The sequence below is a fragment of the Bidens hawaiensis genome, unplaced genomic scaffold, assembly GCF_021521415.1.
Source record: "Bidens hawaiensis isolate Kalapana, Puna unplaced genomic scaffold, B.hawaiensis_p1.1 tig00031232_1, whole genome shotgun sequence".
Lineage (NCBI taxonomy): Eukaryota > Viridiplantae > Streptophyta > Magnoliopsida > Asterales > Asteraceae > Bidens > Bidens hawaiensis.
Genome location: NW_027505209.1, coordinates 13,718 through 28,852, shown reverse-complemented (window position 1 = coordinate 28,852; position 15,135 = coordinate 13,718). Strand labels below are relative to the sequence as shown.

The 15,135-nt window shown below is 34.7% G+C and overlaps 1 protein-coding gene across 2 annotated transcripts; it reads left to right on the top strand.

Moving 5' to 3' along the window:
* Nucleotides 1–10,092: 10,092 nt before the first annotated feature.
* Nucleotides 10,093–12,746, top strand: LOC143611487 (protein XAP5 CIRCADIAN TIMEKEEPER-like). 2 transcript variants are annotated; one of them, XM_077085694.1, is made up of 12 exons: nt 10,093–10,305; nt 10,369–10,434; nt 10,531–10,595; nt 10,675–10,781; nt 10,868–10,937; nt 11,038–11,114; nt 11,197–11,258; nt 11,696–11,827; nt 11,920–11,973; nt 12,072–12,137; nt 12,217–12,291; nt 12,393–12,746. In XM_077085694.1, exons 1-12 carry the CDS (start codon nt 10,141–10,143, stop codon nt 12,441–12,443), a joined length of 990 nt encoding a protein of 329 aa, XP_076941809.1. In that variant the 5' UTR covers nt 10,093–10,140; the 3' UTR covers nt 12,444–12,746. The 2 variants fall into 2 exon arrangements, with proteins under 2 accessions (XP_076941809.1, XP_076941808.1); XM_077085693.1 differs by having other exon boundaries at nt 10,859–10,937; nt 12,393–12,745.
* The last annotated feature ends 2,389 nt before the right edge of the window (nt 12,747–15,135 follow it).

Genomic DNA, 15,135 nt, shown 5'->3' with positions numbered 1-15,135 from the left:
GAGCAGCCCATGAACTAATCACAGGGTGACAGCTCACCGACAACAATACGAGGAGGAGCACCCTCTAGTACTGTTCGTCACTATTAGCCGCTGCCTACTCACCAACCCTTACGATGGGACGTGCGCAGCCTACAGTTGGTGGAACAGTGCGCAGCCAGCAGTAAAAGGAACAGTATACAGCCGACCTTATTACTGTTGGCCGTAACCTATCCACCAACCAGTATGGCTTGTGCGTGATCCACTGTTGGTATAACAGGAATACTATTCAGCCGGCTGTACCTGCTTGGAAACCTACCTTCGGCTATAAATACTCCAACACCTTGGAATGGTAAGGACATCATCTGATATCTCAATCTTATCTAGCAATCTCTTAATATACTCTTATATTTAAAGAGCAATCTAGTCTGATTCTCACGCCGGAGGGTGGTCACAAGGAGGAACCCCCCCTTCTCAGTGACAAGCTCACGGTGTCTGTTTTGCAGGTTATCAGAAGAACCATCTTCTCAGGGTCTAACCCATCGTGGGAAACAGCTATCTAACCCCCAGGTTACCAGTAATCTGCCCGGGGTCCGGTTAGTGTTTCTTCAGTAGGCCATCAAAAATAATGAATGGATGAATATATATTTATTAATATTTGTCATTTTCTTCTTTTCTTTGTTCCTCACGTCTGCCGTCCCCCAAAAAATAATCACCACACCAAAAAATAACCTATGTTGTTCCGTTGTTCCGTACGTAAAACCCCTACAAGGCTACAAGCTCCCCTTAGTGGGCTGCCATATTAGTTGTTTTATGGGCCACTCATTTGTAATCAAAGAACCATGTCAATTTACTTAAACCCACTATATGAGCCCACCTTTGCGATCTGGAAGTCTCGATAGCCTGCACCAACTAATAACTCTCATTATATCATGGAAGTATTTAAGGAATATTTATAAGTGATGCACATGATAGCTACTTGTGATCATTGTTTCTTTTCTGCCATTTAACAAAATAAATAATAATAATAATTCTTTCATTTACAATATGAGTACATGGCGTCCAATAGTTGATCATTAATGTATGATTAATTGTTCTTTTTATAAACTGAACCAATTTAACACGTTTTAACTCGTAACTTACAGAATATGAAAACAACCAAATATAATTTCTTTATGATAAATATTTAAACTATAAATGCAATATTATTAACAATTAGTTATAACCAAATAACCAGTCATCAGTTTTAAATAAGAGATGGTCATTGTGTAGAATATTGTTATATAAATGAATTGAAGTTTTGAGTTGTTTTATTAAAATATTAAAATTTTTAAAATACATTTTGAAAGTATAGTATTGCAAACATCTGTTTTAAAAAAAATGGATTTTACTGTATGAGCATAATCATTTAAAATTAATAAATTATTAGTATTGAAATTGTTTAAATTCAAAAATCGATTAAAGGCTTGTTAAAATGTACGATTGAGAAAGATAAAATATGTTTAGATAAAAATGTCAAAAACATCTTCTTTGATAAACTTAGTTATGATTGATATGATTTATCAGATCTAAAATAACTTGATTAATGATGTGTAGTAAAACACACTTACTTTCCTTATGATTTTATCATGGTTTTTATGCTTAATTTTTTATTTTATGAAAGTATTGGGGGTTAAGTGCAATAATTTACAAAGTTTAAATGTTAATTGTAGGTTTATGAAAGATGGCGAAAAAAGAGTTAAATTGGAAGATTCTAAGGGCCTTTTTGGTCAAGTTTTAAAGCTACAACTCAAGGCCCGACCCAAGCCCACAAGTTAGAAGCCTTGTATAATATTATATTAAGATAATTAATTGAGTTTTCAGCCATAATCCAGCCAACAAACCAGAAAATAAAAAACCCTAACTCCATTCCCTAGTTCCGATCGGAACTGCAGCAGCAAAGAAGGAGAAGAAAAAGAAGAAAAGGCGGCGGCTGCGGCTGTTGTGGCGGCTGGAGAGTAAGGGGAACACCAAGAAGACTCTTGTGCAGTTGCTAGGCATCAAATACATCCATAAACTCAGCCATATAACCCTAAGTAATCATCTTTAAACTTTGTTTATTGTTCAAGAACCCTAACTAGTTGAATTGATCTTTTTCTTTGGATTGTTTTGCAAGTAATTGATTGTTTGACTTTGATTTAGTTATTCTTGGATCTTGAATGAGTTTGATTATGTTTGTGATGATGTTTATGATGTTTTACTTGAATGTTAATGGCTGTCCAAAATTAATGAGTAGCTAATCTTGTTTGTTCTACCTAGGTTTGATGAATATTGTTAGGTTTTAACTAGTAATATGGATTGTTAATGATCATGGCTTAAATTGTTAATGTAAAGTTTGATTTAATAGTAAATTAGATTGTGTTTGGTGGTTGTGTTTTGTTTGATTATACCTAATAACCTCGTGCTTTAATTAATTGAATCGGTTTTGATTAGTTGTTGCATGTTTAAGGCTCTTTACTTTGTGTTTAGGGTTTGTTTGCGGGGTGTACAACCGTAGGGATAAGTGGGTAAATTAATTAGATAAATCAGTTGTGAAACACCTTCTTAGAGACCGAGAGGTGATAAGAAGTAAACTCGTCTCATTACTTTTACTTGTTGGAATTAAGATCGCGCGAGAGCGGGTTTTGTTCTTGTCGGGTTTGGGTGTTTGAGCGATTAGTTGGTCTAGTTTAAGTTAAGTTGAATTGTTCCTCTATCCTTGGTTGCATAGTATTCGTTTCCATTAGGCTAGTGTGTCGGTGAGACCGAGAGGTGAGTCGGTATTAGAACACGTTAATAATTTGTTTTCCCGGTTTGTTCTTAAAATCAACTAAGATAAGTTAGAGTTTGTTAGTGAGACCGAGAGGTGATTTGACCTTCTTGAGCGAACCTTAGTTGTGTAATCCTTTAGAACCGGTGTCGTGAGAGTTTTCAATCCATTTTCTTGTCATCTCCTTTAATATGATTCTTACCTAGGTAGACGTTTTTATCACTGCAGTCAAAGTTTCCGAAGTTTTGTTAAAAGTTTTCATTTAGTTAAGTTAAGTAGTTAAATCAATTCTAAAATAAATCAATTAAATATTTTGGTGAGTCTTGGTTAGAGTTTAGTAATTATAAACGTTTTCACGTGTCTTCGAGTTCGATATCCGGACTTTCCTCATCTGTGCTATACGCGACCGGTACACTTGCCGTTTGTGTGAACTATGATAGATTGTTTGGTTTCTAAAGCTTAGTTGCGACTTGTGTTTTATTTATATATATATATATATATATATATATATATATATATATATTCGCACATAAATTAATTAGATCTATAAAAATTTGAATAATTGAAGTTGATTGATTTGAAATATTTTGATTAGTTTGCAAAGTAGTGTTTAGTATAATAAGTTTGGTAATTTTGAGCTTGATGAACATGATTGAATCGAAGACACACACGGTGTAGGTGATTAGGATTTCCATAGTTGTAGCAATTACAGGTAAAAAAGGTATAAATTTTGAGCAAACGTCATAGAATGGGTTTTAGATTTAGACGGCATAGCCCGTTGTGGAACGTCTTGTGGTACGTGGAAAGTATTAACGAGATAAACGAACGGTTACATTGGGTACAAAACGTTATGGGGATTGAATTGAATAGTGATAATGGCGAGTGAATTTTGACGTAAAGTTTCTTGTTTGAGACGCCGATTGATTGTTAATTTGATTTAACAGCATATCCTTGATGTTTAGACTTAAGTTTGTTATTGTTGTGCTTATGAGAATGAGTAGGGGTAAATGAGTTGAATTTATTAGCGAATAAGTTAAAGAACAAGATTGATTTGATTGCATTTATGTTTTGGAAATTGAGTTGATATTTTATAGATCGCAGGAGCTATCTCCTTGACTAGCATGTGGTCATGAGGCGGTTATAGAAAATAAATGATTGATTTTGTTTGATGTTGAGAAACATTCTATGATTAATAAAGATGTGTTTTTTAAGAAATAATAATAAGTTGTGTAATCTTCATATGAACTATTAAGAAAAAATGAATTTGAATTATGTTAAGCTAGTGTTTATTCATAACTTAAGGTAAGTTAGAATCTAAATTGATAATTAATGAGTTAACTTGATGAGAGAAAACGTTTTATCAAAGTTTGATATGTTTTTTAACAAATTAGAATTTGAGATTGAATACTTGAGATATGTTTAATAATTTATATATATGATACCATGAGTATAAGAAAACCATTTGATTCTTATATTATGCAATAATATTATTTAAGTTACTAGATATTTTGATAATATAATAATGTGATAAGATGAATAGGTGAAAACTAGTAGAGTGTAAATTGTTTTGATTAGCTCGTGATAACCGAGTCTTGATGAATGAAGAATTTGTATCTGATCAAGAGAATAAAAATGTTTTGAGTGTATAAAGAGATCAAATCAATAGATCTTGATTCCAAAATGATTTAATAAGCAACTAATTGAGTAACATAATAATAGAATAATTAAATAATTAAATCAAATCATAAATTGTTTCGTATAAAATCAAGTAAACAAACAAATAAACAAGTAATGAATGTTCTTCGATGTGTTGGGTTTCCCATGGCATTTTGTTTCCCCAACTTATTAGCATATCAAAACCAAAACAAATGTGTGAGTTGGCTCCCATGAGCATTACATGGCAATTTGAATGGCCCAACTTAATTAACGAATCAACAAATCAATTGAGTTTGTCGGCCCATTAGCGTTACATGGCGGTTTGACCGACCAAACTAAATAACGAATAAACGAACTCAAGCATAAGTAGTTGAAACATCTCGTGTATCACCACGGATGATAATGTTCCAACAAAATATCACAAATATAACAAATTGTGCAAATGTACAGTTGGCGTGTCCATGGTGTCACATGGGTTTTACACCCGACTAGACATTTAAAAAAAAATAAAACAAAATAAAGGGTGTAACCGTTTACCCGATTACGTTAAACGCTTAAAATGTCGGCCGCATGACAATTTCCACTATGGGGGGGGGAATCTTATCACACTCCCTAGTTCTAAGTGAAAAATAGCAAAAACAAAACTAGGAAATTCTCAAGAAAATTTCCGACAATAAAAGGCAATTTAATAAAATTAAATAGAAATATTTTAAGATTGAGACTTAGCCTCAGAGTTATAAAAATATTTTGAGAATGAGACATAGTCTCGGAGTAATAAATTATTTTGAGAGTGAATCATAGCTTCAAAGTTGTGTGTGTGTGCATGGCAAATAAAAGAAACAATTAATTAAACAGTTAAATAAGTACTTAATCTAGCAAGTAATTGCGTAAGCTGTAAACAATCAAATAGAACACATCACATAAACAAATAAGCACATATGAGGCTCCTAAGCATGTTACTAAGGCACCACTAACGACCTATCTTAAACCTGGCTCTGATACCAATCTGTCACACCCCAACCTAAGGCGGAAATGTCGGGGCGTGATCTGATTGTCATAGCTCACAAGGTTACTATCATGCAACATTATAAGTTTCAATATCTATATAATAATTTTAAACAAACAATTATTCATTACAATATCTCAAAACAAACACAAATCAAAATCATAAAATTAATTGTCTCATTAAATTTCTTATAGCATAAGTCCTTAAACGATCTTCTAACTTCAACTACATCATACGATGACTTGCATATGCATTGAAAATAAAATAGTTTTGTCAACACGAGGTTGAGTGAGTAAAACACCAGATTTTCATGATTATATATTAATAATAATAAATAAGAGAGTAGACTGTGTCAAGTGATAAGCAAATTAACCAAGCATATAAACAAATCAATCAAACCATAAAGAAAGGGCTAAACCGCTGCCATGCGAATGGGCATTGGTCACCAAAAATGAGGTGTTGGTGAAACCATTGTCAATGCGTCGGACGCCGGCCACTACGACAACCGAATGCGGAAGCATATAAAGCAATAATGACATTTGGGTTCATTAAAGCAAAGTCCGTTTTATATTATTACTATATATTTATAATACATATATATATGTGTGTGTGTGTATGTATGTATATAAATATATATGTATTGAATGGAAACATGTTAATATACGCGGAATGAACGAAAACCCCCAAAACCCAAGAACCCTAGATATTGAAATCAATCGATTCGTTTGTTATTGATTTAATTAACGTTGGGTTTAATGATCAGGGATTAAAAATGAACTCATTACGCAATTTAATTACTGGAAACAGTGCCCAATTGATGATGAACAATGAAGACCCAGCCGCGGCTAATGATGCATCAAGAACAGGTCATATCAACTCCGATAATGAAATCTGTTATGGGGGTTTTGTTGGCGATGGGAAGAGGGTGGTTTCTGATAAATTAATTGAATTATAAACATCTATAGATCATATTTGATGTTAGGGTATTGACGTTTTAAACAAATTAATCAATACGTATCAATATTATCTCGTTTCCTAATTAAAAGAGTCGGTGAGCCGATTATGGTAAGGGGAATAGTACTATTTATTTAATTCCAACTATAGAACGACAATTTCGGCTCAAGAAATCAAATGGATCTTCGGTTGCGGGTTTGGGGCACGAATACGAGTTAACGGGTTTATTGAGTATTATAATATAACAATTTTGCTATTTAGTCCCTCTTGTATGAAGTTGGAATCACAAAGAGGTTAAAGTATTATTTGGGGTCAAAATTTAATATAAATCGAAGTTATTTATATATTAAATAAAATATAATAACCAATATTAATAAAATAATATTATCTCGAATAATGCGGTATCTTTGTTGATAATAAAATTACCCGAAACAATAATGGGTCGGGTATTGATACTTAATAATTTAAACGAAAAAAAAACCCCAAGTTGTTACAAAAGGGTCGTGAAGCTTGAAAGTTAAACCGAAAAATGAAAGTTCTTAAAGAAAACACCATGAACCAATATGAACGAATTTTTTAGAGATGGGGGCTGAGTTTCCAGATTAATTTAGGGTTTAGGAATATGTTTTGATTAATCATAATACTCCAAAATCGTTTATTAGGAAATAGTTCATTTAAGGAAACCGAATAAGCTTATTATGACAAATTCGAACTAATAAACAATCAAAATTCATTTTTAATATTAGATGTAAGAATATGGACATGTTTATAATAGGGATATTGGTTTTTAATACTCCCAAGTTTCACCCGTTGGTTGATAACACTCTCAACTTTTACTTTGCCACCCATCACTCCCAACTTTGATTCTATTTGTTTCTGTCACTCCCTCGCTAACGAAACACTAACGACATTAGTGGAGATGCTGATGTGAACGTTACATTCCTGATCTGGCACGCTTATATAAAAATTAAAAATAGAAGCTAACCACACAAGCGACAGAAACGAACAAGAATCGTGTTTCAGGCGACTCTCCGGTGACGACAAATAACACTACTCCGATGGCACTCCAGGTACATGGAAATGCTTCTGGTGCTCTAGACTTGATCGGTCGTTCGTCGGCTCAAGCCTGAATGATTACAAATCTCCGAAGAAACTAACGGCGACAGCGGTTGGGGTTTCATTGAGATTCGAGGCATTAGTGGTAGGATAATTATTGTAACAACCAGTAAAAGTGATGAACTTGGGGTTCCAGCGATGGGCATGCTTTTTTCGGCCGTAAAATTTTTTCCGAAGAGCCGATTCATCCAACAAACCTCGATTACCCGACAAGGCCGATATGTTCTGATGAGTTTGTAGTCGTTTCCAGGTAACTAAACTATCCCGCCTGGAACTCGTGTGAAACCCTTCAATTTATGTCAATTAATTGTGGAATCTCAAGTTGAAAAAAAAACGAAACCCTAAATTATGGGATCTGAAAATCGAATGGGAATCGAGGAAACTAACAGGTGGCTTTTGATCCCATTGAAAAACTAAGCACTTTAAGCTTAAGAATCACTCGAATCCGTTGAGTATTGATAGAGGTATGTGATGAGGAAGATGAAGATGTGTGTAGGTGTTCTTGGTATGTGACAAGGAAGACGAAGAAAATATATGAAGATTTAAGTTATGATCTTTTCTAAGTGGTGGTGGTGAAGGATGGTGGGTGGTGGTGAAGGTTGGTGACTATGGTCAATTTAATGAAGAAGATGAAGTGGCTATGTGGACACATAAGCAGGTCAACTCAATTGAAAAAAGTCAGCATTAGCATTTCTACTAACGTCGTTTGTGTTCCGTTAACGAGGGAGTGGCATAAACACATAGGATCAAAGTTGGGAGTGATGGGTAACAAAGTGAACGTTGAGAGTGTTATCAGCCAATGAGTCAAACATGGAAGTATTAAAAACCAAAAGCCCTTTATAATATTATATAACTTATCTTGGGGCATAAGTTTCGGAATTTGGGTCAAAAATAGTCATTGTATTTATACGAATGCAATTTTTAGCCGTTTTAAGCGATTTTAAGGGTTTTTAAGAGTTGCTTGATGAGTTTGAAAGTTAAGAAAATATAAATTAAGTTTAAACAAGTTAAATACTAATAAATACAAAATTTAAATAATTTGAAAGATCCGAATTACATTCCGAGTCGGTTTTAACATAAACGAATTCAAATACGAAAAACCCGAGATGTTACAAACACCGCCAAAGCATTGCCGCCACACCCGCGTTTTTCCGACTAGATCTAAACCAACGCAACCCCTTTTTTACCTTCATCAGTTTCGAATGATAGTAGTAATCGCAGATGGTGGTTGACGATGTGACAAGCGCTAGTGATTGATAATGGAATTTCTCCTTTTAAAATTTTGAGATGGTGGTGCTGGAGCCTGGAATCAACAACAGGTGAACGAAATGGATTTTTCAAATGGGGTGGGGTTGGTAATATTTGTTAAACTAAAAGGGCAAACTTGTCTTATTAAGTATCTTTTTCATTCAAATTCTTTCAACAAAACATATGACCAAACATAGTATGGATTTTCAAAGGAATTTAACAATTCCAATTCAAATTCCACTTCTCATGTAAATTCCAATTCCAATTCCTATTCCTATTCCAATACATTTCATGAACCAAGCGCCTTAGAATTCATATTAAGTTGCTAAAATACATAATAAAAAATTCTAAGTTTAATATTTAAATAAAGAGAAAATTGTAATTTGTACTCCTATGCTTTATGGTGATGGCACAATGCAGGTCTGATTCTTAAATTGATTGATTTGTACCTTCGTGGTTTTTCAACGGACAAAATTGTGCCCTTTCGTCTGTTGACTATGAGTTGACCGTTCAAGAAAGTGTTGAAATGACGTAACTACCCGTCTCTTACCTTGTTTCCTTAAAAAGAGTAAATGAAATTAGATTTGAACCCGGGTTTGTGGTCGCCCAAGCAATGACGCAATGCGCACCAATCAATTGGGTTGATGACTTACATGTTATTACCCAAAAGATGTTAATGTTAATTTTTTTTGAACGGCCAACTAAGTAACACCGGGTGCTCTGTAGCGGCCCCCATTGGCTAAAGGTAGACCGAGCCGGCCACTAGTCCGGACGGACGGAGCCCCTAGCGGTCCACCTATTGAGGGATTCACCGGATAAAACCCGGCCCCCACGCCCGCCAAACGGCACGACAGCGAGGAGCCGGTAAAACCGGGTGAGATCAGGACTCGAACCCTGGAAAGCCAGGGTCATCCCTCATATCTCCCATATAAATTGGTGGTAGTGAGATTTGAACACTCTATCTCTCACTAGTAAAGTGAGTGCTCTACCATTGAGCCACAACCAATTTATAATGTTAATGTTAATTGTTGTATCAGGCTGCTTGTCTTCTTGTAGTTGGATCTCCAAGTTTTTGGAATGCTCCAAATTCTATTTGAGCATCTAAATCTGGGTCAATACCAGCGAAAACATTTCTAAACAAGGTTCGAGCACCATGCCAAATGTGTCCGAAGAAGAAGAGCAAATCAAATGAGGACTTGGAATCTAAACACAAAAACAATCGGTAAGCATATCTTAATTAACCTAAAGATGATTTATTATTGTTATTAAGAGAGAATTACCCAAATTGTCCTTGGCCATCAGCTGACGGAAGGACACACTTATCACATTCTTCCTTCCTTCCTTCCTTCCGAAACCTACAAACCCTCGCAATCCTCTCCGAAACCCAGAGGCAAAGATGTCGGGTATGGGTGACGGGTACGTGGGCACGGCCCAAGACGCCGTGAGGATCCGAAGACTCGAGAAACAAAGAGAAGCCGAACGGAAAAAGATCCAAGACCTCAAAACCAAAAACGCTAAAGCCCAGTCGGGTCTTCTTCAATTCGGATCCGGTACCTCAGAAGTAAGCACCCTTCATTGTCGTTACTTTTATGGATTATTATACTTTATCTTGTTAATTTTACAGATACTTGAGACTGCCTTCAAGAAGGAAACTGTTGGATTGGTTACGAGGGAGCAGTATGTTGAGAAGGTCAATAACTGATTTGAATACTGTTATTGTTTCGCTCTGGTTAACAGTTAGAAGTGTGATTGATGATTTATGTTGGATTATTATAATTGTGTACAGAGGGTTAACATTAGAACCAAGATCGAAGAAGAGGAGAAAGAGAAGCTTCAAAAGCTACAACAAGAGTAACATAACATAACATCTGGCTAGTCACTTGTTTGCGGTTATATGTACCTTATGTTTCTTGTTTTTTTTGTGTTTTAGGGAAGAGGAGCTTCAGTTACAGAAGCTTAAAAAGAGGAAAATCAAGGCTAACCCTAGGTTATCTTTTTCTGAAGAAATTGAAAATGAGGAAGAAGATGGCGATGATAGTAAGTGTTAGTTAATATTTAATATTCCTATTAATCTTTTTCATTAATCTTAACACATTGTTGTCCTGTTTGTCGAGAAAATACAGAACCAGGTATGGTCGCGCGAAGAGGCTTTGGCAAAGATCCCACAGTAGAAACTAGCTTTCTGCCAGACAGGTATGTCGTCTTTTTATACCACCCTCAATACCCTGCAATAAAAATCTGATTTTTAAGCTGATTAATTGTCACCATGGTGGTGTGAAGCATACTTCTTCAGTGAGAGAGAGGCAGAGGAGCAAGCTGAGCGTGAACGCTTGCGAAAACAGTGGCTGCGTGAGCAAGAACAGATTAAAAGTAATTTATATATAGAAGAACTCAATGTTGTATAAGATTATTAAAGATATCTTTTAGTCGTATATTAATAATCGCATTGCAGATGAGGCGCTTGAAATCACTTACAGTTACTGGGATGGAGCAGGCCATCGCCGAGTGATGCAGGTATTTGTATATCATCATCATCATTATCATCGTACTCAGTATATCCCACCAATAGCAATGCTATGGTAGGGTCTGAGGAGGGTAAGATGTAGACAGCCTTACCTCTATCCCATAGGGATAGAGAGGCTGCTTCCGGTGAGACCCCCGGCTCGATAGTAGTTTTGTATCAAGCCTTGGACATAAGGCACATAGCACTCAATCATCGGGACACCGGCTGATTGGTGCATGTGCCCTTGTCTTTCAGCTATCAACGCCACCACATGATGCCTGATTAACCTTCCGCCACTTTTAACGTTATTTTCATGAAATTAGTAAAATAACGTCAAAATTAGTGCAATTTTACTTTTGCCCACCCGAGGTATTTGTATATCTACATTATTATTAATTTTATATTCCCACCAACCGGTGACCACTTTTTTTCTGGTTTGGCGTTAAAGGTTCGAAAAGGCGATACTATAGGCGAGTTCCTACGTGCTGTTCAGCAGCAACTTGCACCCGAGTTTCGTGAAATACGTACCACTTCGGTTGAAAACCTTCTATATGTGAAAGAAGATCTCATCATTCCACATGTAAGAAATCTATACTTTGTTTTGGATACCTTTTTCTAGTTTTCTAATTATTATTCTATTCCTCGGGTCTGATGACTGTTGACTATTTTCAGCAACACAGTTTCTATGAGCTGATTGTGAACAAAGCTAGGGGAAAAAGTGGACCGGTATGTTTAGTTTTTATTATTAACGGTTACTTAATTGTCTGATCTTCTGTTATCCTGGGTAAAATGGTAAATACTAAAGAGCTGTTCATGTTCGACAGCTTTTCCACTTTGATGTGCATGAGGATGTGCGAACAATTGCAGATGCAACTATAGAGAAGGATGAGGTAACAATTTCAAATCGTTATGTTTATATAACGTTTTTTTTCGAGTGTGATATAAATTTATATTGTCATTATTCAATAGTCGCATGCTGGTAAAGTTGTTGAGAGGCACTGGTACGAGAAGAACAAGCACATATTTCCCGCTTCAAGATGGGAGGTAAACGTTTCACCTGTCTTATGTCACTTTTTGTGTTATGTTTGTTGTATATCTTTTCACAAAAAGGATGAGATTTTATGGCATTGTGATAACGGTTGCAGATATATGACCCGACAAAGAAGTGGGAGAGGTATACTATCCATGGGGATTGATGAACTGAAAGAGAAGCAAAGTCTTACGTTTTCTAAGGTTTATGTCAGATGTTTTTAGATGCTACATGTTATCATTTGCTTTTGGATTCTATACTGTCTTTATCCGGTGGCAATTTGCTTGCTTTTACACTATAGTTATGTGGGATATCATTTATGGTGTTAAATATGTCAAGTCTGTTATCAAGTGGTATTCTATGTATTTGAATTTTGGTTTAGCAACCGTTTTGAAGTATTCAAATATTGCATCTGTTAGGAGTGGTATCTTTGTGTTCATCGGTTTGAGACCGCACATATTCAAAGTCTATGAACGTATTTAAAGTCGAATTTGAATGTGTTTTAGTTTGGTTACAATCTGAAAAACTGACTTTTGAGATCAAAATTAAATGGCATGTAGCAATTAAGCAAACTTTAAACTTTCTAAAAAGATGGTTTTTATACTGTAACCATGATATAAGCCTTAAAACATGTTACAGTTATATATGTCCATTTAAACTTGAATAAATATATTTCATATTTGTTTAATGTGTTCATAAAAAGTGTGGATGTCCCTATATGTTTTCTTGTCAAATTCTGTTAATAATTCTTTGCTCGTACATACTTCGGTTTTTTCTTGTAAAAATCCAATACAAATATTTTGCACATAAAAAGCAAGCACATTTTAGGTTTTTTTTTTCCTCGTAAATATTTCTTATCTTTGTAAATACATTATTATGTAATTTTTCAATAAATGTGAAAACAATGTATTGAATAAAATCACACTAACAAAAACTATCACTAGGGTGTTTTGGGGACAGTGAGACGAGATCAGACATTTCCTATATCTTAATGTTAGAGGCTTAGAGCGGTTGATCTCACTGAGACCCGACTACAAAACTGTTTTGACGTCTAAGATGCAAGGGACAAATAAATCAACAAAGCAAATGAGTACTAGTAATAACTATGAAAGTCATATCCTTACGACAAACCTAAATGACGAGAAAACTGTATAAGATAAGTAGGCATAATGTCTCGCACCGCCAATTTTTCAGCTTGTTATACCATGCATCTGGAACTTTCCATACTATTCAAGGGGTATCCGGAGCTGCCAAAATTATCCACAACCTGTTGGACTAAATAGGGTTGTTCGGAACAGCCTACAATAGCTTAGAAGGGCTGCACAATATTGCCTAAAAGTTGCTCCTAGAACCCATAAGAAGCTTCAGCTTCATGTTTGTTGCCAAATAAAGCTACCAGAAATAACCAACTACTAAATATTTGGTGGTGTTAAAGGTACATTCTGAATCAGCAGCTGTTGAGAATGCTCTAATATGATAAAAATGTTCTATATTTATAAAAAAACCTTTATATATTGATGAAATGTACCGTTTCTATAAAAGTAGTTAAAGTGAAACATAATTTTTAACCTACTGAATAAGCCACAATACAAAAATTGTATATAAATAAATAAGAAAAAATATCAAAACCAAATGAAAGTAAAATCTAGACGTATTTTAAATTAAACAAACTAGTAAAGAAAATAAATTACAACCACTAGCTTAATCTCATGATAAATGTGTATGATCCTTAACTAAAATGATTGTGAATTCACTTGTGAGTGAAATAAGCGTAATAGAATATACAAGTTAAATTTTTTTTATTAAAACTACTTTACTTTTGAATATTGTATTGCTTATTTTTTGCCATAATTTTTTCATGATAATGTTGTTTCTTCTCCTTTTTTCATTATGGCATAGGGTTCGGTATAAAAATTTTACAGGGGTTGGTCGAGATTTTATCTTACATATAACACTAATTTTTTTTTTCATAGGGATCGGCCGACCCCCTACAACAAAACATAGGCCCGCCGCTGCTCTAGATCAAGACTTAGTATGTATAAATAGAGATGTTAGGCCTTATTTTGGAATCACCAAGCTTATAATCATAAATGCTTTGTAAAATTTATATTTCAGCAATATAAAATCTTTCTTTTTTCTCTTGTATACCTATGATAAAGTAATTACAAGAAACAGACACTATATTCAAAGATTTCCATGTCCAAAACCCATCAAGATCATACCATCAAGGCTTACTTAAACTAGGATCTAAGACTCATACGAAAGTTCAGAATATGACTCCATAACAATAAGGAAAGAAATAATACAAGTACTACCAAAGTTTCCACGCTAAAACACTTATAATATATTCTTTTAACATATTTAAATGGCAAATTAGAAATAAAAAATCTCATCTTTTGTGTATTCGCCGTTAATAATCTCACCTTTAAAAATCTCTGCTAACCGGTGTTCGACTGTTTTTCTCTCAACGGGCATCCTTTAAAAACACTTAACGACTTTTTTCAAATTTCAAACCGATGTCTTAGGGCTATACAAATCGATTGATGTAAAACTTATATCGAAACATTGTTTCGTGTTTGGATCACCATTTCAAGATAAGATTTACATCACTCGACTTGTATTATTCTTCCGGTCAAAAACCCAATTGTTTTTTAACAAAGATTCGTTGAGAGAAAAATAGTCAAAACGTTGAAGCGTTACATATTTTGTAAAAGTGTTAAATCGACCAAGAAACGATCATAACTTTCGTTGAGTATTATTCCCTTTGGGAGGAAACGTTGTAGTTCCGTTCCGCGTGGACGTTTGACAGTTGAGCCTTAACTTATATAACAACCAAACCCATCGTCGATCGTATCGCC

Coding starts and splice junctions, on each gene's coding strand:
- LOC143611487 (XM_077085693.1), top strand. CDS start 10,141: ATGTCGGGTATGGGTGACGGGTACGTGGGCACGGCCCAAGACGCCGTG. Junction 10,596..10,674: donor CTTCAAAAGCTACAACAAGA/GTAACATAACAT, acceptor TTTGTGTTTTAG/GGAAGAGGAGCTTCAGTTAC. Junction 11,259..11,695: donor GCCATCGCCGAGTGATGCAG/GTATTTGTATAT, acceptor TTGGCGTTAAAG/GTTCGAAAAGGCGATACTAT.